General features: G+C 42.2%; 1 protein-coding gene across 3 annotated transcripts in view; it reads left to right on the top strand.

Moving 5' to 3' along the window:
* JARID2 (jumonji and AT-rich interaction domain containing 2) overlaps positions 1–25,935 on the top strand; it is a 214,896-nt gene that overhangs the window by 138,352 nt on the left and 50,609 nt on the right. For all 3 annotated transcript variants that reach the window (XM_027887944.1, XM_027887945.1, XM_027887946.1), the window contains exon 4: positions 17,177–17,346. In XM_027887944.1, the coding sequence (XP_027743745.1) occupies positions 17,177–17,346 (170 nt within the window). The remainder of the gene's footprint in view (positions 1–17,176; positions 17,347–25,935) is intronic.

Here is a 25,935-nt window from a genome sequence, read left to right as displayed (position 1 = left end):
ACATGTTTTTTTTCTGTAGCTGCTGTAATCCTGCTGTGTTATGAAGCTGATTTGTTATATTTTCCTATTTATACTCTACTTATACAGTATTTGTTGACTGTTGGGGCTTTTTGACCCCTGGGACTTGTTTCTGAGATTCTGTAATGTGGGTGCCATAGTTTTTATTTCTATTCCTTGTCTAGAAGTATACAACTTGAGGAAGGGGAGAGTACCATATTGCTCTGTTGTAGTGTTCAAATGATTCATTTAAATAACGATGAACCCTAACTTTTGACATGTCTCACTTTTCATTGTGTCTGTCTAGATGGGGGAGATTGATGTTCTGGGTCAGCTATAGCTGGCCCAAAGACTTTGCTTTGAGCATGATTTTCCTTCGCTAAATGCAGTGTGGAGCATTGAAACCTTGCCAAGAAATACTTGTAGAGAGTTCCCTGCTATCTGCTGAGAGAGGGGTGTAGAGGAAGAGCTGCCCTGACATATTGCTTGTCCCCTATGACGCAGGGAACCTCAGCCACTGCGATGGGGATTCACACCACAGATCTCCTCCTCAATTTCTTGTGGCTTGTAGAGGATGACATAGCTCACTATCCTTTTGGCTTTTCCCCCACTTCTGGTTTTCACCCTAAAACCTCCTTTCTTCAGGGAAACGATGGTATGTAGTAATTGGCTGCTAAATCTTTCTAAAGGAACTAATCAGTAAAACTGAGTAGTCATTAATTTGATACTCCAGTGCTGGGTGAAGCTGTGAGTGACAACAGCTGCTTTGCTTTGCATCTGCACTTTGAGGGTGTTTGCACTCCATTGGTTTCATTTGGATTTAGAAAACCTTCAGAGGGCTAGAGCTGGAAATGTTCATAAGCTCTCAGTTCCTTCAGAGGCATGTTTTGCAGGTATAAAGGTGTCTGGATCGCAGATTTTGGTAGGATGGGTTCTTTACTAAGTCTGGAAGAGTGTTGAGTTTTGGTTTTTGATTGTTTTATAAGCTTTTCTTTCCCCCTGGGGAAGGGGGAAAAGTATGTAAAATGCAGTTAATTATGATGGTTGATTATCTTATTAAATTACGAAATACCTTCTGCAGAGCTCATTACAGTAATCTAAAAATCAGTTATTCATATTTCTGATCCTTGTCGGCAATCATTCCTTTTCATTGCAGGTAACATACATATGTATATGTGCATGTGTGTGTGCATGTATATGCATGTATGAAACACTGAATAACTAAAACTTACCTATATAGTTTAATTTTACTCAGCTTAAAGCATTGTGAAACACATCGGTCATTGGGCTGGCCAAGGTCACACAGTGGCTATGAAGAGGGACATTGTTAGTGACCCAGTTATTTCTAGTGTAGCTTCTGATCTTGCAGAATTATGTAACAGTGATGCATGGAAGAGCTGGAATGCTTTTAAAGCTGCCTGGCTGTAAGGAGTCCCTCGTGGGTAGGGAGAGCGCTGGTGAATGCACAAAAATATAGATTAGCACATTCAGCAAAACTCCTACCGGGATTTTGGACCCTGTGTATGAGAGCAGGGATGACTCCATTTGGTGTGTTTTTAATATTGCCCATATAAATTCAAAATGGGAAGTTGGAGTCAGTACCTTTTTCCAAAGAATAGGATTTGAATATTTAGAGATGAAACTGCAGCTTAAATTTCTTCTAAAGACAAAATCTGCCCCTGTCTGCAGTAGAAAATCATAACAGAAAATAGCAGATTGTGGGGTAGCTGGGCTGGAGTCTGGTATCGCTTTAGAAGGGATTTTGTATTTACTGATCCAAAATCATTCAAGTCTTAGTGGTGGTGCTTTGCTGATTTTTTGAGATGGCTCATGTTAAGTTAAATTAAGATGTGGCTTTTAAATTAATGAAGTTAAACTGGCACAAGAGGCTGTATGGACAGGCTGTCTTTTTGATTTATCTGTCAACAAGGCTCTGGTTTAACCTACTCTTAACCCATAAAAGTCCACGTGGATTTGAACTGATTTAACAAAACTTAAATTAAATTGGGGCAGTCTTGTGTTCCCAGCAAGGCCTCAGGAGAAGCATCTCTAGTTCTGCCTTTTGGCATTGTCTTCCCTTGGTAATGGTGTGATAAAAGATGCATTATTTTATTTGTTGACTGTTGACTTAATTCTCACCTTCAAGCTATTTAGATTTCCTTTAGTGCTAAGGGCAGTCACTCACACAACCCGTTGTGGTTGCATTTGTTTGTTATTTTGAACAGTATCCGTAGCTACTGAACCCCTATTTAATATAATTTTAAACAAAGAAAATACTCTTGGGGTTTGTGAAATCCTCCACATATTTCTTTACCTGTGGCTCAGTGGTTGGCTGGATATGAAAAGGATTGCATGTTTTCTCAGATTTCTGCGGTTTTCTAATCAAGCATGTCAGCTACATTGCCATTCTCTCCTTGGTCATCTGGTCCTCACAGGATTTCCGTTTTATTTTCAGGTAACTTCCACTTTCCTGAACATACCGATGGCTCTTTGCATTCCCTCACAATGTTTTACTTTCTTTATTGAAAGTAAAAGGCCTTATTGCCTGCCTTCTCTTACTGCTCAAGTGTTCTTTCCAATTTCACTTCTTTCGTTCTTGCGGGGGGGGGGGGGGGGCATCGCTTGGCATTTTCACCAATTGCCCTTCAAATGCACGGCTTTTGAGAAGGAAATGAACCAGTTTCGAGTTCATCAAATGTTCACCGGTGGTCCCAGCTGAAGTAATTGCCAATTTCTCGCTGCCCCTGTGTGGGAGCACTCTGCCATGACCTGTTGTACGGCCATGTGACAAACTGGCCTCAGGTCCTCATCTGATTTAAACAAGCATGGGTGCATGAGCACACTGATTTTCATAGGATTTTAATCCCTATACCCAGCCCTCTTTTGGTCAGTGTCTACTTTCAGCCTGGAAAAGTGACAGGCAAGTGATTTGCCTGAGGACTGCCAGTAAATCAGTGACCAAATGTTGGCTTACTGCTTTTGAGGAAGAGAGGCTGTGTCGAGAAGCATCCCAGAGTTTTGGATTTTTTTTTTTTTTTTTTGTTACAGATGTACAAAACTGTGCTTAGTGATGTGAGGTTTCCTTGGTCTCCTGTCCCCCAGAGCCAGAGCCACAGGTGATATGACAGAGTGGATGCTACTGATGGGCTGTGACAGAGGCCTTTTTGACTTCAGTGTGGGGATTTGAGAGATGGATACAGCCAGCTGCAGTGCTGGGCAGGAACCTCTGTCTTGCATGTGAAAAATGCAGATCTGGAAAGAAGTTTAAGCTTAGGCAGTGAGGAGCAAGGTGTGCGCTGGGACTGTCACATTGGAGGCTCGTTGTTGTGGTTCACATTTGAGACTGGATGTCAGAGGTGTAGAGCAGGCTGATGTGTATCTACATGTACAGCAGAAAGTACTTCAGTGACAAGTTGGGTTTGAAGCATCAAGCAGTAAGAGGAAGGCACTTTGCTGCCCGTCTCAGAACACATTACCAGCAGGTTAAAATGGCTGAAGCTGGTCTACTCTTGAAAGTGTGAAATTAATTATTAGAGCTTGTTTGGACTAACAGAAACATCCACTGAACATGACCCTAGGGTTGCTGCAAGCATGTGTTCCTCAAAGTTACAAGTGGTCTGCTCTCGGGGCCGTCCCTCTACTCTTGCTGTTAGGTGTCCCCTCAGGCCGGGCACGGGCATGAGGTGCTGACTGGACACGGCTGATCAGTGGCACAGCCTTGCAGCCACGCCTCAGGGGACACTTTCAGAGGAGCCCAGCGCCAGTCAGCAGGCTGGCCACTGCCGAGTAGGATGCTTCGCCCATGGGGCACCTAGAAAGTGTTCAGCTTTTATGCAGTGTCACTGTCAGTGTAGACAGCATCTGGAATACCACCCTCTCCATTCTCTTTCAAATGTTTGTAAGCTGGGCCTTTGCTTGTCATGGAACAGGGAAAAGTAGTGTGGGTGGTCTGCTCATGGGGGCAGAAGTGCAGGAAATCAGACCTTTTCATTAACTTAAAAAAAACCCCAAGGTTATCAAGCAAAAAGCCCTCAATCCAACCCACCCAATTTTGTCTTCCTTGCTTGTCTGCATGGAGACTAGGCTCCTTGTTTGTTGCTAAAGGGTTGACAGTGAAGGGGACTATGCTGGCATTGCTACCAGGCACTTCTTCCTTTAAAATTTTACAGTTCGGTGACTAATGTGTTTCTCAGTCAGCTTAGGTAGATCTTAATGTGAGCTGCTGCTGGAAAAGGCAGGCCTGTTCTTCCCTCTTGTGAGTTCTTGCCACCTCTTTTGTGCCAACACCAGCACTTCTGTGCTTATGAAACCCAACCTGACAAAGAAAAAACCCCGACCTATAAATTAATTTTCAGCTAGACTGACTTCCTTAGCCAGCTGATTATGGAGTCTCAGGAGCTCTAGTGCTGGCATAAGCAGGAATGTGTGGCTGGAGGTGAAGGGAAGAACCCATACCATACCTTTATCCTGCATCAGCCCTTGCTGAGATCAGTTTAAACCAAAGTGAACCCACTTACTTAGGGTGGAAAGATGAGGGTGAGGCAATGCAGCAGTTGCTGCTCCAGAAAGGTGTGGTCCCACTCCCTTTGTTCTGCTTGGACAGCGCCTTCCCATACCTTCCTGGTCAGAGTCCACAATGGGATGTGAACTAAAAGGAACAGGATTTTCTTCTTCCACCATCAGCAAGTTCTCAGTTTATCTGGGCTGTACCATTAAATATCAGGTGTCCTGCTGCTCACATACCACCATGTATCCTAAAAGTAAAATTAAGGAGGGCGTTAGGGAAGATGAAGCACTGATAAATCTCACTCTTCTCAAAGTCTTCTCAGAGGGACAGTATTTTTTAACTTCCCCGACAAATCTGTGGTGTGTACACGTGGTTAGTGTGTGCCTGTGTGTTTTTTTACAATAATTACCTGATACCAAAATGAGTTAGATATGCACTATATCTTTTACTAGAGTCTCCAGGGGCAGGGGGACACAACACATGTGACAAGAAGCAAGAGAATACTGAATACTTACTACTGCAGGTAAAGAAAGAAAGTCTGTAGGGAAAGCCATAGATTGCAGTAGCACAGGAATTGTTGCCATAGTTTCCATTCATATCATTAGTTCCCAACTACTTTTTTTGGCATTCAGGAGGAAGAGAAAGACACTGTGCTCTGGCAGTCCAGCCAGCCCCCTCTCACAGGATTTAGCGTCCCTTGTAAAGAAGAGGTTTGAGGTGAATGGCCCCTTTCCTTTTCAGGCCAGTTTGACTGGTAGCAGGATGTGGCATGGCTTGAAAGAAGGCATGAACAGCGTTACTGGGACAATTGACTGCGTCTGCCTGATTGACTTGCAAGAATAGGCTGTTTGACTCCTGGGGAGGAAGCCTGGAGAGGGTCGTGGTTTGCTTCCAAGAGAAACTCAATGCAAAAAAATTACAATGATATAGGAAAAGAGACTAAAAAGTAGAAATAGCACCTGCTAAAGTTTGTATTTTACCTTCAGAATTATGTAAGAATATCATAGGTTTAACATAGTGGAATATACTGATTTTTTATTTTATTTTCTTCCCTCAGCAGCTCATACGCGTGTTTCTGTTTAGTAATCCTTTTTGGCAAGAAATGCTGGTGAATGTGATTGATAGGTGTTTCATGCAAAAGTGATCACTTTGCTGCTTATCAGAATAAAGTCTGTGCAGCAGGTACAGGATGCCTTGTGACTCTTCTTTCTTTTTTTCCCTCCTCGTTGTGTGTCTAAACATTGTAGTTTTACAAGAGAAATGTTGAGTCCCTGGTAATGGCCAGATGGTAGAGGAGCCTTCAAAAGGCTGTCCCCAGGGAAGTGCAGATATCTCATTTCAGGTGTGGTTAAATTGCAAGCTGCAACCCCTGCAAGAGGTTAAAATGCCCACAACCTAATGACTGTGTAACTTTTATCACTTCCTGCTAGCAGATGGAAAATTTTATTCAAATGGTAGGGATTAATGCAGGACTTAATTGAACAGGAAGTTTTTCAGCCATTCAGATGATGGCTAAAATGATCCATACACTGTTACTTCTTACATTTTTGCCAGAAGTGATCTCTGGCTTTCTGGCAAGTACAGAGTTGCTTTTAGGGCAAAGGTGAACGATGGCAAGAGTTGAGGTACACGTGACTTTCTGAGATTGGAAAACAAGAATGAAATGGTCTGTAATTTTGTCTTTTTAAAGCACAATTGCAGAGTAAAGGCTGCTCGAAGTGAAAAGAGAATTTTCCTTCAGTTGTATGGCTCTGATCTTGCATCCTCTTTTAGCGGTTGGTCAAGTGACTCGGGGGGGAGCTGCTGCTATGTTTGACATTATTTGGCACATCATTCAACCATTCAGTCTGAATCTGCAACTGTTTTTTGAAGAGGAATAAGGAACAAAGAACAGCTCTGAATTTATCAGAGACTGGGGTTTTTTTTGGGTAGTGCCAGAGGGTGTCGCATGAGTGAGGAAGTAGGAAGCTCTGTCATCTGGACCGTTCTGGTTTTGTTTAATGTCTCGTAGTTGGGAATTGGGAAGCAAACAGGTTTTGCAGGTGTCTGAGAACACTGAAAATGATACTAGAAGAATATTGAAACTGCACAGTGTGTTTTTGCTAGAAGTAGGTTTGACCTCTGTGTAATTAAAGAGGGGGCAAGGCTCAAGTTTTCTGAAAATGGCCAGCTTTGAATATTCTATACGCTCTCTTCTATAAGGTAGGAAATATTTTTGTAGGGCCAAAAAGGCTTTTGGGGGAAAAAAAAAAAGTAGATAACAAAGTTACCTGTAATTCAACACAGACAGCAGGATGGTGTTGCAGAGCAGTGAAGTGGAAGGGGAGACCATTTTGTGCCCACAGGCTTCCCCACACTGGCTTTACCTGAATATCAGAAAACGACGAGGGTTGCTTAGCTCTTCCACCTGCAGCGAGTGCTGGCAGCAGGACGCTGACGGGTTCTTGCCAGTAGGTGGAGACTGTGGAGACAGTTCACAGCAAGGGAACTGGAAATTGCATCCTCCTTCCAGTGGGGAGAAGGTGTCTGCTAGTGTGGAGATCAACCTTGCTTCCTTCCAGCACACGGGACAGGGTCTAATCTGAAAAACTAACTTTGTTCTTGTGGTTTTCTCCTTGAAGAAAAGTTTGTGGGCGTAGCACACGTTCAGACATCTGCTAGTGATTATTAAAAAACAAGCAAGTGTAAATGAGTTCCTTAATTCTTTTTTCTGCTGCCGTGGTTTTGCACTGTGACTTTCTGGCATGTGGTGATGCTCTTCTCTGTGCAGCAGCACAGAGTAAAATGGCAGGCCTGGCCTAAAGTCACTCCTTGGTGATGTGCTTCATTACTTCATACTTGCTGGTACGGAGTGGTGGGTTTGGCTCAAGCTGAAATGCAGGAGTCTTGGGTCATGCTGCTAGAAGAGCTGGGGAGCCCTTGTTTCTGGAAGCAGGAACCAGTAACTCAAGTGTCCATTTGCCAAGTGCTTTTGTAGGTAACTGTGCTCAGCTCTGCTTGGAAAGCAGCTTGTGGAGCGCTCTGGTGAAGAGAACCAAGTAGCAACCAGAGATGAGAAAACCTGCAGAAGAAGCATGGCTCCAGAGAATGGCTGCAGGGGCAGAATCAAGCTGTGCACAGCGGGGAGTGTTGAGGAGGAGTCAGAAGCTGTTGTACCTTTTACGGTACTGCTGAAATAAGTGCTCATCACGTGGTACTTTGTACTGATTTGCACTAATGCAATGACTCCCACTGTAGCTTAGTCCCAAAGAGTCAACTTGTTTTTTCTAGTATCGTAAGCCATCTCTAATGAACAGTCCCTGCAGCATGAATAGCCCAAAGAACAGCAACGAAAGAAATATGTCCACGACAGAGCCCCCTCCAAAATGGACTGCTGCAATGCGTTCCTGTTTGTTGCTCCTTCTCAGTGAAGCTGCTTTTGCATCACTGTGCACCTTTGTAGCTTGTGTGAGCATACCTGAGCTAGCCCAGCTGAATAGTGTTGGCTGTGGTGGTGAGGGTGTCAGCAATAGCCAGAAACTTGGGAGGGGACTCAGGGTGAAGTGTCTGCAGCATTGTTGTTAGATTCCCATGTGGACTGATGAATTTGAAGGCTTAGCCTGGGTGGCTTTATGCAATGTGCAGTGTGGTCACAATGCAGACACAGCTGGAGTACAGCTCTTAGCAGTCAAAGATTGACGTACCAGTGCTGAAATGAAGCTGCTCCAAAAATGGGAATTTTTAAGAACTGTTGCAGGACAAAGGAAGGGTGGCACCACCTGTCTTCAGAAGGATCTCTTCTGCCATCTATTGCCATGTACAGCTCACCACATGCCTGCATGGAGGAGGAAAAATTCTTATCCAATCTCAGGTGGTACAGCCCTGGAGAAAGTAGTTTTGAAAGGGTCATTGTCTTCCTGATTGTCCAGATGCTACTCTTACTTATAGAGGAATAAGGCTTTCGTCCTGGATTTATGGGCAGTCTGTAGGACAGTTGCGATTCATCTGGTGGCAAAAGCAGCCAACTGTAAAACAACCAGCTCCTTGGGAGCTTCATTCAGATGCCATATCCTCATTTTGGTCACACTACTGCTGCTTATTCTCCCTGGGCAGCAACCGATCAACCTTCCTACACTTGCCACAGCCACTGGCATGTGGGATGGGTGAAAGGCCTTGAGTATTTGATGGTCATTAATGCAATCTAAATCAGTCTTCCTTCAGCTCCTGGAGTCTGAGCTGGAAGCATCCCATTGTTGAGATACGTGAAGGTCGATAAGCATAAACTGTTCTTGCATCAGGTCCAATTGACACCAGTTGCAGCAGTAGGATAAAAGGAGACTCATGCTCCTGGAGAAGGGCTGCAAGTTTGACTATTTACATTTTTGTGTTTTTTTGGACTGTTTGATGTTCATCTCTGCTTCTGTGTTTCCTGAAGTCTGTGGAGGAAACTCAAGTTCACACTGGGAAACCCTACTGCTAAAAGTGTCAAAATTTCCTGTCTGCCACGGATATTTCAGGACAGAAAGCCCAGGGCATTTAGTACCCAGTGTGATACGTCCCTCTCAAGGTTATCTACACCACTGAAACACCAAACTTCCAGGATACCAAGCTGACATCTGAACTCAGTGTTAATTTTCTAAAACTTCTTCGATGAACTGTCTGGTATGGGTTAGTCTAGCAGGCAAAGTCTCTGTACCTGTGTCATTGTGGCTGCTTGTATATACCAGGTGGATTATGTATGAGGCTCATGGATGGTGCCTGGAGTTGTCCAGTTCTTTCATAGATACTGTGGTGGTGGGTGGTAAACAATGTCCAGCAGCTTTTAAGAACTCCCACTTTGCCCAATGTGATCTTGTATGTATTTTGAACGACCACAACATTTAATTTAGTAGGTTTAAGAGTCTCTGCTGAACTGCATGAAATGAGGTGGGTTTGGGGACTGTAAGTACCTTCTTGTGATCAGTGAGCATGGTCAGGAAAAATGGGCGATTCCAGAATTAATGGTAATTTGAGCAGTTTTTAGCAAAAAAACCTTTTGTGTCCAATTGTACTTTGAACTAGTCTGTAAGCAGATGGGTTAGCTCAATTAGCATTCATTAAATGTCATTTCCATGCACCTTTCCATTGTTAGCGGGAGAGGAGATCTCAGAAACCAGCTGTTTACCGTTTGAAACAAATACAAGCAAAGAAAAACCCAAAGGAAAATGTGCATCCATTCTTTGCGGCTTATGTTTTAGAGCAAGAAGTGCTGTTTATGGAAACATGCCCTGTTAGGTTCAGCAATCAAGGACTGAATGAGGATGGGCTTAGTATTTTACTTCCATTTGTTCGTTTGAGAATTTAAGACTGGGTTAAAATCATGTTGGTAATTTAGGCCCAATTTTCATTTATTGGACTGACGAAAGGTAAAGAAGATTGAGTGGATAAAGGTCTCAGTAATAATAACTTCTGAAAATCGTTGCATTCAACCTTACTGGTTAATTTAATGAAAAGTAGCCCAGATTCTTCTAATCATATGACAGGATTAAGAATTACACTCCAACCTGGTAATACCGGTCTGGGTTGTGCCTGGGATTACAAATTTTTGTGAAGGAGCCACATCTTAGAGTGACCACGTGCTTTGCACCCGTGACCTGCACTCGATATCTGCATGGGCAGGAGCAACGAGGTCTCTCAACTTCTAGTTCCTTCTTGGTTCAAACAGGTGTGGAGACACAGATGCCGAATCCCAGCTTCCACTGCTGCAAACCTGCTGGCAGTAGCGACAGAAGCGGTGTGTTATTAAACGGGCAACAGATACCACTGATGCAAGCAGAAAATACTATCCCGGTAGCTTAGGGGCATGTGGGAGAGGGAGTGCGGTTCAAAGGACTCCTGCAGATGCCTGCTTTCTTGCTCTTGGTGTGATGCTCTTTATTCACCTGACAGTGTGACAGGGGACACAGTGGTTGCAGCGGTATGTGAACACATACAGGGTAGAAGCAGCGCCCTAGTACTACCTGAGCCAACACTTGCACCCAGGAATGCTCCAGGGAGAGCCATGAGTTCATGTATTCTGAGGGAATTTTTTTTCCCACCCCGTTTTTTTTGCTTACCCTAGTAATGTTTACCCTCACAGCTGGGGGAGAAAAAAATATGTTTCATACGAGTTTTGGCGGTGTTGATGTAGACAACTTGTTGGTTTGAAGTTTGTTTGCGTGAACTGGTGATCCTCTAGAAGGTTACTATTGGGAGGGAATGTCTTGGAAATGTTCTTAGGATTGAAGTGGTGAAGTGCAGCTTAGCTGTGCTTCCTGCTGGCATATGTGATAGTGATAAATATTTCCTGTTTGTCCCATGAAGAACGAGACCTCCAGCAGCAAGTTTTGCGTGCTTGTCTTGTGCTTGCCTAGCAGTGCCCATCACATGGTAGATTTTGTTTGAGGTGGAAATTACACACTTGATAATTATCCCGTTTCCAGCAGAAACCTAGCTATTAAAACCTAAATTACTCTTGTTTGGTTTTCTTTCCATTTAAATGAGGTCAGAACACATCTACAGCCTGTCATGTTCAGGTGAGTTTACCTTAATAAACAAATCTGCACGCAAATGAATCTTTGCATACAGGCGTGTTGTGCACTTTGAGTGTCACGTTGTGCAGCACAGTTACACAATTTACACATTTGTTTTATCAGCTCTGATGAGACCACAAGATGGTGTGCTTCAAATTAGATCTAGGTCAGGGATGTAGGGCCAAGTAACATCAGAGATAAGTACTTCACTGAGCCAGCAAGGAAATAAATAATACAGGTACACAGCAGAGAGGAAACTGTAATGATACTAGCAAAGAATGGTCAGGACAAAACCTGTGAGGAAGAGTGCCCATCTGTGCCAGAGCCTTCCCTTAATGGTTACTAATGACTGATGGAAAGACATCTGTAATGCCTGACTGTGACTGTGTGTAGCTGTATGGGACAGACAGGCTGAGACAGCAGTATGGGAATAGCCCCACAGAACGTAAGCTCGTCTGTGTCCATGTGAGGACAAACCCCTGAATGGAAGGAAGTAAATACATGGTGTGATGAATTTCTGCTGTTCAGACTGTGAGGCATAATGCTGAAGGAGATCCGGGAACTGCAAAGCCTGAGCAATAATAAGAAACCAAAATTTCCCCCCTTCAAAGATGTGTTTTGATAGAGGATGTTCCCTCAACAGCTAGGCTTAGATCAGGCAGTAAGCAGGTCTGTATTCCTGACCATCTACACAGTGTTTGGTGTCAATTAATATCAGCTCATCTCTGCTCATTAGTAGTAAAAGTAAATATCCACAAATACTTCCACTGCAGTTTCTGAGGAGGAGAAACAACAAAAACAAAATACCCAAATACGATGCTGCTTTCAGAAAGACAAGAAGTGTAGATTCCTTCTCTTTAGCTTGCCAGCTGCTCACCAGCGGCTCAGAAAGTGAAAAGCACACTGCATTGCAAAGGGAAATGGGAATCAGAGCCACAAAACTCTACCACTCAAGCACCTACTTAAGCTATGGTTCCTGTAGCATTTGGAAATCTAACTCTAGTGGTGCTGTAATAAAGAAAAAGGACATAAAACATCAGCCTCCAGAAAAGCAGGAAAAGACAAAAGCAAAAGTGGAGTTCAAGTAGTAAGTGGAAGTTAATGAGACCAAGCAGCAAGGACATATTGTAGCGCATATTAAGCAGGAAGTTTTGTGAAAACCTGCAGATTGCTGGAGATTAGAGAATGTTTGAAAAAGATAGTTTGTTTTGCAAATCTCCTTCCAGTTGAGATACTTAGGAATGAGAACAGCCTCTCATCAGAATTTTCTGTAAATAGGTTATTATGAATACACATACATTACAAATTTGATTGTGCGTATTGGGTTTTGTGTAAGTTTTATAATCCTTATGCTTTGCTTTCGCTTAGGAGTTAGGGAGTAATGAATTGAAAAGAGCCAGGGTTTTGTACTGATGTATAACTAAATCTTACATACTGATAGTTTAATACTTGATTCTGTTATCTAGAGTATTAATGTTTACCAAATTTAACACAGACTGATACTATTAGCCTGAGCTTTGCTTTGCAAAGAAAAGACAGCCTCTGTGTAGTAAGTCTTTTTTTCCTAAATGTGAATTTTTTTACAAGCTAAAGGGATGGTGCTAGAATATTCTATTTTAAAGGACATTCTGAAGTATTTTTAGCCCACACAAACTGTAGTGTTTTGATTTAAAGAATGCAATATGCTTAAAATATTCAACTAAAAATAAATTCTAGTCTAGAAAAGCTTCAAAAAGTGTATTTTGTGTTGGGAGAGGAATGTTTTGTAGCCTAGCCTTCATTTTTACAATGAGGTTGTTCTTGTTGTGGAGTTCTAGTCTCTGGCTGTAATTTGCTTAGACCTAAAAGGTCAGTTCAGTAGAAGAGAAGCGAATCAAAGGAGGTGAGACTTCCTCAGGCTGAAGCTTTTTTTAACTCCATGTGAGAGGTACGTGTTTAAAGTCTCTCAAAAGCAGTTGAAGGAAAATAACGTTCTGGTGAGAGAAGGTTTACTATTTATTTTTAAATAGTCTTGGTATTTCTGGCAGCATGTTGGGTGTTCTCATGGCGTTTAGATGTGGTATTGAGTTCTTTCCTCATCCTTTTTCTTCTTGAAAAGTTTTTTCTGTTTGCGTATTTGCAAGCCCTAGGTAGTGTATAGCCTTTCAGTGAGGACAGAGGGAGCAATTTGTTTTGAGGACGGAAACAGAATTTTTTTGTTGTTCTTTCTGCCATTCGTGCCAGTCTGTCTCCTGTTGCCAAATGGACGCTAAATAGGTCATTCCAGCAGAAATCATTGCGTTGAGAAGCAAAAGAGAAAAGCCAGGCTTGCTGGTGGTATGCACTTAAACAATCACAGAATTGTTTAGCTTGGAAAAGACTTTTTAAGATCATCGAGTCCAAGCATGAACCCAGCACTGCCAAGTCCACTGCTAACCATGTCCTCAAGTGCCGCATCCATGCATCTTTTGAATCCCTCCAGGGATGGTGACTCAGCCACTTCCCTGGGCAGCCTGTTCCAATGTTTGACAACCCTTTCAGTGAAGAATCTTTTCTTATATCCAATCTAAACCTCCCCTGGTGCAACTTGAGGCCATTTCCTCCTATGCTATTGCTTGTTACCTGGGAGAAGAGACTGACCCCCACCTGGCTACAGCCTCCTATCAGGTAGTTGTAGAGAGCAATAAGGTCCCCCCAGCCTCCTTTTCTCCAAGCTAAACAATCCAGCTCCCTCAGCCACTCCTCATTAGACTTGTGCTCCAGACCCTTCCCGAGCTCTGGTTCCCTTCTTTGGACATGCTCCAGCACCTCAATGTCTTTTCTTGTGTTGAGCACCTAAAACTGAACAGAGGATTTGGGGGTGTGGCCTCACCGGTGCCAAGTACAGGGGGACGATCATTTCCCTAGTCCTGAAGGCCACACTGCTTCTCTCTAAATTTTGGGTTGGAAACATCCTACTCACAAACTGCCTTTCTGAGCTCTTTCATTACTTAGCTATTCTTCCCTGGTCAGAAGTGGTGTGTGAGTACGACGAGTTGTTGTGCTTTGTCTGATGTAACTGTAGTGAAGAGGAGGGGTACGACCCTTCTTTGGCAGCAGCTTCACACTTAGATTGGATTAAATGTAATGTGAAACCATACCCCAAATAATTGGTTCTATGCTGCTAGAGGTTTTCAGGGGGATATTTGAGTTTATTAAAAGGTATACATGCCTTCACAAGGAAACAGGCTTTTTTGGCCATGTTTTGAAATATGTGTGTTTTCCCTTTGCTGGCCCACCATTAAAACAAAGGTGGAGCAAAGGCTGCTTAAGAACTTGTCTTTTGTTTACTAACCTTGATTTCTCATCCCACTATGTTGCAGCTACAGAATAGCTTGTTTCTTGCCCCTTGCTCGCTCTGTATGCACCCTCAGGCATTGCAGTAGAAGCCTGTGGAGCACATGCCTATATGTATGAAGAACAGTAGTTGGTGCAAAAATCTAAAGGATGCTACAGTCACGAAAGAACACCTTCATTTACTGGTGTTCATAAATTGAATCATTGATGCCTACACCCTGTAAGTGCTCAAGGTTTTAATAAAAGATGGATATTTCGTAAGCAGTCCAGTTTTTGTGGCACTGGTGAGCTCAAACCAAGCAGGTGGAAGTACAGCAACCTTCAGCATTGGTTTGAGAGGAGAAGCATCTCAGACCATATGGCAACAAGTCTCTGCAGCCTCTCTGGGGAAGTGGTAAAAGCTCGTGGGCATAGCTTGAGGCTGTGTGGAGGAAAGACCTGACAGTTTTGCTGTCCTTGTTGAAATGAGGAGCTGGGTGGGTAACGGAGAGCTGGTGATGCTGCCAGGCCAGGCTCTGAGTTCCACAGGCATTTGTTTGTACCAGAGAAGAATGCCAGCAGAGAGAACTTTCAAAGTACAGACAGACCAAAAGTATTTTCAGTTCACTCATTCATTTCACTACTGTGCCAAACTTACAAGTCATTCCCTAATCCCTTTTCAGTGCTCTGGGGACTGATAATAGGGATACTGCAAAACAGCATGGATGACTCTTGCTGCAAAGGGTTAATTATGAACTGTGAAACAGGCTTAACCTTTACTATTTAGTGTGGTGGTCCTCCTTGCTGCTTATCGTTAATCACATGAGATTTGAGCAAGTACAGAGATGTGGAGAGCGGATGGGTGTATGTTTGTAACAGCCCAGCTCATGAAGAACTCCAGTGGGGGAAAATTATTTTGCAGAAAGCAGGGTTGCTTGCTAACCTTTATAGTCTGTTTTTTTTTTGCTGAGAGAGCATATGCTTTGTGCAGAACAGAAGCCAACACAAAGCGTCCTTCTCTGGCTGCATGTATAGTTTTGGTGATAGAAATGTAGTTGACTGAAATTAAAATCCCATTCATTCTGCATGGGACGACTCAGTCTGCATGAAGGAATGGGGCTTTCCAAAGCAGTCTAAATAATTTTGAGGAGATATAAGCAGATGTATACAAGACCTTCATTCTAGAGAGATACTTGTTCATAGATATGAGGAAATATATGTGTTCAGTAGCCTTTTAGTTCCAATTCACAATTTATAAGCACCATGATAAAAAAAAATTATACACAGTATGTTGTTTTTGCCATCAAGGAGGTGGCAAAAAGCAGTAAGAATGGCTGGTATGTTCTGTTATTTTGGGAGGTGGGGGTTAGATAATGAGAAGATGGACTACTTTATGCAGAATTTGGGGAGAAAATTGCTGAATGTTACTTTTGTTTGCTGTTGTCATTAGGGGACGTTTGTATATACATACACACACTGCTGGGATTTTCAGTTTTTTTTTTGCTGCTTTAGCCACAAAATTGCGAAAGTTTAAATCTGCAGTAACAAACCTCTTCTTACCCAACTATTCGAGGTTAATAGCCGTGAAAAAGAAAAGGTTTGACAATTATGTGTTTCATCCATACTGAACAATAACTGTGCTTTCCTTAAGTCACAACAGTCAAGCCTGCAGTGGAGTGACAAGACCTGGGTTTTCCTTCAGTGTTATTTGATATGTTTCAGATTGACATTATGTAAATACTCTGCTATTAGGGAAGAAAATGACATAAAATTGCATCCTTTCTCAACAAGGTTTTAAGTTCTTTCTGTAGCTTCTCTCTTTTTTGAAGCTGTAATAAAGATCATAATTAGAATCCCAGTTGCTTAAGTGAGAAATTAGCATGTTCTTAAATGCTGAGCTGAGCCGGGTTCCCAGCGAGACCCCCTCCAGGTATCTGTCCTGCCCCAAACCGCTTTCCCTAATACCAATTTACATTCTAGACATATTAAAGAAAATCGCATTCATTGCTACCTAGCAGTTAATCAGAGCCTTCAGAAAGGCTTGAAATGATTTGTAGCCTGGGTGCCAAAACCACCTGCAGCCATTAATTTCCTGCAGCCATACCCGGGCATGCTCTAAAACTAATCAGAGGGTGTCAGTCAGGACTGAAGAAATTCACTCTGTGCATGTCCTTCATTCTTAAAAATTTACTTAACCCCACTCCAGACCTTCTTGCTTACTGTCCTTCTAGGCTGTGGCCAAGCAAACGAAAATCTAAATGGCTTTGACTGGATGTTTTTCTTGTCAAAAATACTTTTTCCTAAAGGTTTTGATTTGTTCTTGTAGAACTGGACGCTAATGTATATACCTTATCTATTAATATGTATATTTACCATGGAAATAATATTCTAGCAGATTTTGATAAATTAAAACTTTAATGGGGCCAAAATAAACCTAATTTGTAAAATAATTAAAAACAGAAAGCAATGAACACTAACACTTAACAAAAAAAAAAAAAAAAGGCATTTTCATGGTGCAAAATACAGATTTAATTTCCAAATAAGTGAATGGTAAACTGTAATTGTATCATGTGCAAAAACCCACTCAGCACATATGAAACAGTAGTCACAGATTTTACAGTCAAGATGTTCCCTTTCTGGTTTTCCAAATTGTAGCAGAAGATACCAAAGGGTAAAACAAATAAAATACTGTCTTCATAATTGACCCAGCTAGGGATATATTGGTGGGAGATGGATTCAGATCTCTCTCTCTCCTTGTTTTTTTTTTTTTTTAATGGTGAATTTTTATGTTCTCTCTCATCCTGCGAGTTCTGCCTAACAAGCTTCTGACGTGCTCTTGTTTCCACAGGCCAAGGCTGCAAGCACAAAGGAAGTTTGCTCAGTCCCAGCCAAACAGTCCCAGCACAACTCCAATAAAGATAGTGGAGCCGTTGTTACCCCCTCCTGCCACTCAGATTTCTGACCTCTCCAAAAGGAAGCCCAAGACAGAAGATTTTCTCACTTTCCTCTGCCTTCGAGGTAGGTGTCTCATGCACAGAAACAGCAGCTCGACAAATGTACTGTGCTGCACTTGAATGCACTGTGTGCATTTCAACTCTCAGCGATTTGACTGTATCTGCAGCAGAAGCATTCGAGTTCATGGCTCTGAAGATCATAAAATGAGGCTGGTAATAGTGCAAAAAGAAATTCCTTTTATGCTTGGCTCTCTGTTATCCTGAATGGGTTATTGTCTAGCTCTCTTAAGTCCTCCCCATCCTCCTTTGTTTTGTCTGACTATAAACTGAAGGAGTGCTTAACTTGCCTGAGTACTTGTTCCTGCAAGAGGAGAAATCTGGTTGAAAATTCCCCTTCTCTACCTACTCACTGTCCTTTATTGTTCTACCTGAGTGAGGCTTTTCATGGGATGTGGAGGGGTTGCCGTTGTTCTTGACTACCTCAGGAGCCGGATTGTTCCTGTGGTGATAATTAAAATGGGTGAGCTCCTCCACCACCCAAGTACAAACGAGGCATCTGAAACTGTAGAGAGAGGTACCTGAATTAGCTCATAGTAAGAGGTGTCTGAGCCTGGCTGGTGTGTGTCTGCAAGCCTGCACATCAGACTTGGGGTGATGAGTGGGAGCTACAGCTGACTGTCAGGATTAAGCTAAAGAAGGAGGCCTTACCTGAGTGGTCATTTTCCTTAGTACTGTCCATGGCACTGTGTGCCAGATCATCTACTGAAGATAGCATCTTTCAGTTTAATTTCCCAGTTGTCTTATTATCTCCTGTGGTATGTGTCTTTTCTGGCAGGTGCACCCCCTCCCCTTAGTCACTGCTACATCCTTGATGTGCTGGAATGATGCCTCTTGCTGTTGTTTTGTCCTTTTACCTGCTGAAAGGGTGTGAATTTGTTACAGATAGGGTTTGTCTGCAAAAGTCTTACCTGGTGGGTTGAATCTTTCAAAGCTTGTGTTTGAGTTCCACTTTCCAGCGCTGAGGTCTCTGTCTCATCTGTGAACAGCAGTGATCAACACCACCCATAGCTTCCTTCTGAGGCTTTCTCACCTTAATGAAGTGTGGTTTGATTTCTTTTTACTTCTCTTCTGTGAGATTTTAGGCTAGTGGTACCTTTGCTAATTTATACGTCTTGATTCACATCTACGAGGGAGTCTCCATCCTTCTGGTAAAGCGGGTGGGTGGAGGGCATAGAGGGGGGTGATTTGCTAGCTTCTTTGTTTGTTTTAAGGATTGTGAGGAGCAGAATCTAATAGAGTTTAAAGTGGCATCACGGTCCTCTGAAATTCAATCTGTGTAAATGTATTTCTAATTTAGTGTGTGGTGAGGTCGATCAGTCTGTTGGCAGCATGTCACTGCTGTGATCTGGGCCAACTGCCACAGTTGTTGGTGGGAAGATTCGGATGGGGGTGGTGTGTGTGTGTGTGTGTGAGCACACATGGCTGCATTCACACACTTGTTTCCACTGCTTGCTAACTAAGCATGAGTTATTTATAGCTTTGAAGGCACTTGCACTTACAGAAAGGAAACCTGTATGGGGGTGTCAGTTAACTCCATTTTTATTTCCTAGTCTCTTAGCATTCTTGTTTAACATTGTAAATGGGAAGCATGAGTACTTTTGTCCTATTTCAGTGCTTCCTGTTGTTGTTTTTCTTTTTTCTTTTTTTTTTTTTATTTTAATCAATGGCTGTTTAGCTCTTGCACCTGTAATTTTCTTCTTTGTTATTCATGTGTGGCGTAATTGATGTTTTGTACTGTCAATTAAGAACTTACAATTCATTCCTAATTTCTTCAGTATGCAGGAGTACCCATGTATTTCAGACAGCACATCATTCAGACAGCAAGATCACAATTACTATTATATCAAAAAGCCACGAGAGAAAATCTGCTCTGAGTGCCACACATGGAACGTACATAGTCTGCTTAAACAGTCTGAAGAAAAGCAGAAAGGGGAAGCTGTTAGCTTTGTTTCAGTACCTCCACAAGCTTATTGTTCCATCACCCCAGTATAAAACCTGAAAAGAGGTGGAGGAACCTTCTTGGACATCTGCTCCATAGATGTTCCTCTGTGGAGGAGCAGGAAAGTGCTGTGGCTTGGAGGGTTGTAGGAGTGGGGTTGTTCTGACTGGTATTAACATGGTTATGTCTTCTGTGCCTGGACTGCTGTCTCTTTCAGAAGGCCCTGGTTGTCTGAGATTGTGCCCATTTGGCCTCTTGGGAGGTTTAGCTCCAGATGGTTCTCTCTTTCGACTGAAAAAAACAGGAGGTGGAAGCTGGTACATCCAGCTCCATAAAGGCCCCACAAGTGGTTTTCCAGGGCACTGGCAGGCTTAGTTTGGTCCTGTCTTCTGGTGGTACCTAGTGAGCTTGGAGAGGGAAGAGCCAGCAGCTTATTTAAACCCTGCACAGGGAAGATCTGTGATGTTTTTGGAAGGGGTTTATTTTGATATGGGACCTCTGTGCTATTATTTATTGAAGTGTTGAGGGATTCAGAACTCTTTGCATGGTGGGACATGTGGTTGTTCTGACTTCTGTCTAGATGCATCTGTCCAGCCCTGGCACTTTCCCAATGGAATGCAACATGCAATTGAATAGAAATAAGAGCTCGCTCACAGGGTTGAAGTCCAGCACTTTAAAAATTTTAAGTGTAGTAGTCATAAGATCTAGGACAGTAAATCCCCATGTTTGCTTAATTTAAAGAAAAAAAAGATTAAGTTAGAACTATCTTAGGTCCTAGTCCTTCAAAATGCTCAGGTGGTATAGTCCCTGCATTCACAATCAAAGCTTCCTTTTCAGCAGGGGAGTCTAGTGGGAAAGCAGCTCTGTGGTCATGTCTCTGTCCTTGTCCCATCACACCCAGCAGCAGCGTCAGAAACACAGTGTAAATTTGTCACCTTAGAATCGTGAATCGTTAAACTGAGAAAAGACCGTCATGATAGCCAAGTCCAAATACCACTATGTCAGCAGATACTTTCACTTTCTGTTTTTTAAAAGAGAAATTTAAAAATCCCATCACCACTACAAGTTCGCTCTTCATTGCTCTTGTGGGGTTTATTTTAGTGGGAGCAGCTGCATTCGATCAGAGATGGAGCAGTATTATCATGCAATAGTGTGGAAGAAAGATCCTTGACATATGTAAGGTCCCATACTAAGGAGGAGAACTCCCATGTACCTGTCCTGCTATGTGTAAGAAACTCTAATGATTCAAATAATTTTTATGTACCTTGCCCCCCTAATTTCAGAGGGAAATAATTTAACTAACTAAGGTGACCCGCTTGGTTTCATTATTCAGAATACTAAGGCTGTAGACATATTTTTAATTAGTTTGTTTTTTAAACTCTTGATTTGATAATACAATGTACTAATTACTTCTGGAAAGGTAATTGGAGCAGAGTGAAAAAGCTGTAACAGTTGATGGATACCTGAGCACCCTGGAATACATCTAATTGATCAGACTTGGCAAGGCTGCCCTGCTTTCTATTATTTTAAAATCCTTCTTTTTAAAAAGTGTGGGATTTTTTTTTTTTTTTTTTAATTTTATTACATTGTGACCTAGAATTTCCAACACGAGAAGGAAGGGAATAGCACAGATATCTCTGAAGTGTTTGTCTGCAGTGTTCTTATCTTTAAATAGCTTCTTTGAAGGAGCCCGTGTGCCCTTTGCCAGAGGCATAATTAGTGTCTTTCAGCAGCGTGTAAGATACAAGTGTGTCATCTCTGTGTGGTTGTACAACGGCTTTCACTTTTGCTGTTATTTTCTGCCTCTGATCATATTTTTTCTTAATAGCTTCTGTTACAGTGCATTTAAGCTACCTTTGCTCTCTGTAATTATTTACGGGTTAAAATATTGCGAGTCAAATAATAACGGGGTAAAGGAGGAAGGAGAAACAACTCCCTGGGAGCAATAGATCTTTGGCAAAAGTTGATAACAGGAAGGCTATGATTAGGAGACTACATTTTAAGAAGTTTTCCCATGATCAATTTTCTAATTAAGCTGAGCCTCTGGGAGTTACATGCTAGAGAATTTCAGGGATTCCTAAATAAAGATGGTTTAATTGAGATCTCACAAATTGAGTTTTCAGGTTCTTCTATTCTGCAAAACGCGTGATTGTTCTTTTTGTTTGAGTACTGTGCTGAGTTAATGATCTGATGATTTATTACAATAGGGTAAAATCAAAATAAAAAATTTCACTGTAGCACATGTGTCTGAACTTCAGTGACTTTTAACTCCCAGTGCTCCACTCCTCTCACAGTTTGCTTTTAAATAGTTATTTCATTCTTTTTAAACACCTGTGTTTGGGTGGTAGGCTCAAGGAGCTTTGATCCCAGTCTTCTGCTTTGAGTCTTGATAGGAGAGGTTGACTGTGTCAGTTGATACCTGCAGAGATTTTCCATTACAACGGGAGAGCCCCCAAAACCAAAACTTGCGGGCTCTTGAATTTGGGCACGTTAGAAAACAACTGTATCTTTTAACAAGGCAGAAGGTATGTTTGCCTGGCAGTTTGGTGTCAGTAGGTACACTGTACTTTGAGAGCTGCTGACTGCATTAATCACATTCTTGAAGCACCAGCCTTCCCAGGGAGCCCATTGCCACCGTGGAGACGTGCTCACCACATCAGAGTAAGCAGATTCAATAGCCCAACGAGTTGATTAGGCTGGAAACAAAGCAATGAAATGGTGACAGTGTTCAAAAATGTGAGCTTTTTTGCAGTTCTGGGTTAGTTTCTGTAATTCAAAAATAATATTACAACATGCAGACATACAAAATACTGGAAGAATTTTCATTGATTTTCTTGTTCAGTCATTTAGTACTTGAAACTAAAATTTTAGAATGGATTGAAAAGACAAGAATAAACTTCAGGGTGTTAAATCTTAATTGCACAAACCATTTAATAAAAATAACTTTGCATTTTGTAACTGTAATCTCACAGTTCTTTTTTAAACTCTGGAGTGATATTGAAGAATAGAATACAGGATATTTCTCATGTGCAACCATTTAGGCCACCTGTGGAATATGCTGCTCTGAACTAGTTACTCTCATGGTGGTTTAGGACAAGAGTAATTTAATCCCTGTTGGCAGGAAGAGATGATTATGCAGGTTCACAGCGAGTGAGACATGTAAAGTACACAGAGAGAGCCTGATGACCACCACCATGGCATTGTTCCTTCCCAGGGGAATAGAGTGCTGCTGGAGGGCCAAACCTTCAGGCACGTGAAATGTTACTTCATGTCTGTGTGTGTCCACTGTGAGATTTAAGAGGTGCTGAAGCAAGAGAGAGTACCCTGTGTACAGAACCACAGCTGAATCAAAGTTTTTTCTTGCTCTTCCAGTTCTTGGGCGCCTTTCTGATGTTCATGATTCCAATATCTACCTCTGCAAAAAGCCACAGGATGAAGTTGACTGATTGAAATGGGAGATTGATCTTGAGGTTTAGCCTTTGTATTTGCCACAGACTCCACTCTGAGTCCCTCAGCGAGCTGCTTAGTTTTTTTTTGTAAAATGAGGATAAATATTTAAGTCTGTATAAAATCAACATAGCAGGATGGTGATTATGGATGAGCTACTGGCATAAAATCTGAGTGCTGCAATGGCAGCAGCAGTTCAAAACCCCACTGCCCGGGTCGGCAGTGTAAAGTATTCTGGCAAAGGCAATTCCTGCTCTTCATCCCAGCCAGAAAACTGTGAGATTGCTTCTGTAACCTGTGAATATACCATAGGTTCAGTGTTTCCCCAAAAGACTTACTTTGTGCTAGGAATGGGGCCCAGAATCTCTTGGATATGAAACACAGCCTGGTAGCTTTTTGGGAATGGTAGAGGGGAACAGAGAGTCGGGGATTGAAGTGTATGTGGAAGGGGTCGGTTTTGAGGTTCACTGTAAAATCTAGTCAGGTTAGTGGAGGTAAATTGCTTTGAGATTGTTGGATATGAATTGTAGATATGAGAAGCACTTCCTGATTTTTTTTAATATTGAGTATTCTATTACTCTGGTGTGTGTTTTGTAAAGTTTGTAAAGTGAGTCTTTTTTTTTCCTTTTTCCTTTTTCCCGCCGCAGTTTCATGCGTTTCCCCATCCTTGCTCTGTTTCCCTAGAAAAGACAAAATTTTCTTTGGCTTTTTGGTTTCAGCTCTACTACTTTGAAGAACAGACCGAGAAGAAAATGGGGTTTATGTTGCTACACTAGTTGATAAGTTAGCCATAACACCAGGTACCTTGTGATTCGTGCACTGACAGGGGAAGGAAGAGTTTGGGCATCGGTGTGTTTGAGCTCCGTTTTATTTCTGTATTTGGGATGGCCTTTTCTTCCCTCTCTCTCAGGCACCAGGGAGCTCCCTCTGGGGCTGTTTCCTGCAGATGGAGTCAGACAAGTGAAGCACAATTGCTCTTTCCCTTAGAGTTTATGCAGTTTGTTCTCCTTTAGCCTCGCTTGGTAAAACAACCATAAAGTGTGGGCATAAATGACATTTGTTTGCACTTCAGGGCCTTGGTGTTACCCTGCCAAAACGTAATAAGTAGAACCTACAACAAATGAGAAGCAGGCCCTAAATTTTAAGCATGGAGATGGCAGCACATCAGGAGCATTCGAGAGGCAAGGTTTTTCCACCTGCATACAGCCACAAAATGGGGCTGTGTGTTGGAGAAGCCAAACCTCTGGACATGGCTCGTTGTAGGGCTTGGCATGCCGTGTGTTTAATGGGGCAGGCTTAAGTCCCACATACCTTGACCTGCCTTGTGCTTAAATCATTCTGATGTCTTAAATTGTTTCAGGATTTTTCCAAAGCACATCTGGGTTATGTTTAATTGTTAGGAGGAAAAAAAAAAGAGAGGAGTTAGAGGAGGAGTTGGTGTAAATAATTCATGGAGGAGAATCCTCCAGTTTTGCAGAAACCACAGCCCAAATTACAGAGAAGGCTCTTGGACTCAGATGATTTTTGTTGTGGTTGTAACATACCAGGGCTTGAATCCTGTCCAGATGAAAACATTTGGTTTGTACTTCAGTAAATATTGCAGAAACACTGCCAGCTAATTCTGAGGAGTAATGAAATAGTATTTTTGGCAAAGCACATGCGCTTTCCAAACTTCTGATTCCACTCTTCAGATCCAAATTCAGAGGTTTTTTTCACGTGTTTAGCTAGTCCAAGACAAAAGTTAATGTAATTTAATGAGAAACAAAACATACCATAATTTAGGAGGGAAAACTACACATTCATCAAATAATAATAATAAGAACCCCTTAATAACCTCATTAGTCAAATAAAATGGCTGAAAAAGAGTATAGTTTATTCTATTAATCAGGCACTTGCTGCTGAGGTCAGTGCATCTGTGTGTACAGGCTGTGTAAGCATCAGTACTGCCTACTGGTAGTAGAAAGCCTGAATTTTTCATATGCAAAGGGTAACATCTTTCCAGGAAAACTGCTAAAAGCAGCACCATGACTTAAAACCCCATATCTTACTCTGTACTTACTGTTGCATAAGCATCAAATTATTATAACAGAGGACGTGAAATACATTTGTCATCCTTTCATATGCATTACGCCACACTTTGTGTGTAGTTGTGGTAATCATTTTTCCTACATAGTTAGGTTTTCTTTTGTGTTGGTCTCACAATAGGAGGGAAGACAAAAATACTCAAGAGAGAATTTCAATAATGAAACTGTAGATACTGATGGAAACAGTCGCCAAACATACTTCAAGTCTAATTTTCTTAAAGAGCTGACTGTCCTCCCTTTTTGTAATAATTCATAGCTCATTGTAACCATGATGAGTGATTCTAAAAAGGACAACTCACCATTAACAATTTTCTCAATATTTACCACACACAGTGGTATTTTATCATAGGAGCAGTAATTCCTGCTCTCTGGTGAGGAGAGGGTACCTGGAGTTGTGTCAGCTGTCCGAGCTTTCTGTGTGACTTGTAATCCCTTAGTCAGCCATGGAACTTTGTTCAAAAATTGTTCAAAAAGCCATAATAAATTTTTCAAAATATCATTGTGAGGGCCAGCTTTGGTAATTTGGCCTTTCCCCGGTGACTGGGAGGAGAAGAGGGCTGGGAAGTTCTCTCCAGCCTGGTTTTGTCCATAGCTTTTCTGCTCTCAGCCATGAGACTTGTTGAACAAGAACGTGTGAGTGGCACGTCCAGATCACAGCAGCAGGTCGACAGCGTTGTCAGGCAGATGCCTTGTATTGAGCAGCTTTAACAGGAGTGTCCTTCCTGCTTTACTGTATTTGTTACTAGTGAATGTCAGTAATCCTTTCAGTATCTTCCTTCTCCCATTGCTCCTGCATCTTGTGTCCATCTGCTGATGTACTTCTCGCCACTTGCCTCTTTCTGCCGCCACAGCACATCTTTGTCCCTCCCTCCTTCTGCTCTGCTGCTGCTGCATGCCCTTTCTTACAGCTTACTACCTCTGCCATGGCTTCTCCTTCCTTCCTTCCCAACATTATTCAATTGCCTCATCCAGATCTTTGGTGATGGCACATTCTTTTGTGCAAATACTGATGCAAAACAAATCAGCTGTCTTGAGGGGAAAAGAATAGCAAGTAGGAATTGTACGCCTAGACATCATCAGGACAGAATGTAAAACGTGCAGCTTCTACACAAGATTGGAAACA

This window comes from Empidonax traillii, unplaced genomic scaffold (assembly GCF_003031625.1).
Source record: "Empidonax traillii isolate 1590-97213 ecotype Southwest subspecies unplaced genomic scaffold, ASM303162v1 scaffold225:size1387458, whole genome shotgun sequence".
Classification (NCBI taxonomy): Eukaryota; Metazoa; Chordata; class Aves; order Passeriformes; family Tyrannidae; genus Empidonax; species Empidonax traillii.
The sequence above is the reverse complement of the archived record's forward strand: the minus strand, read 5'-3'. Positions and strand labels throughout refer to the sequence as shown.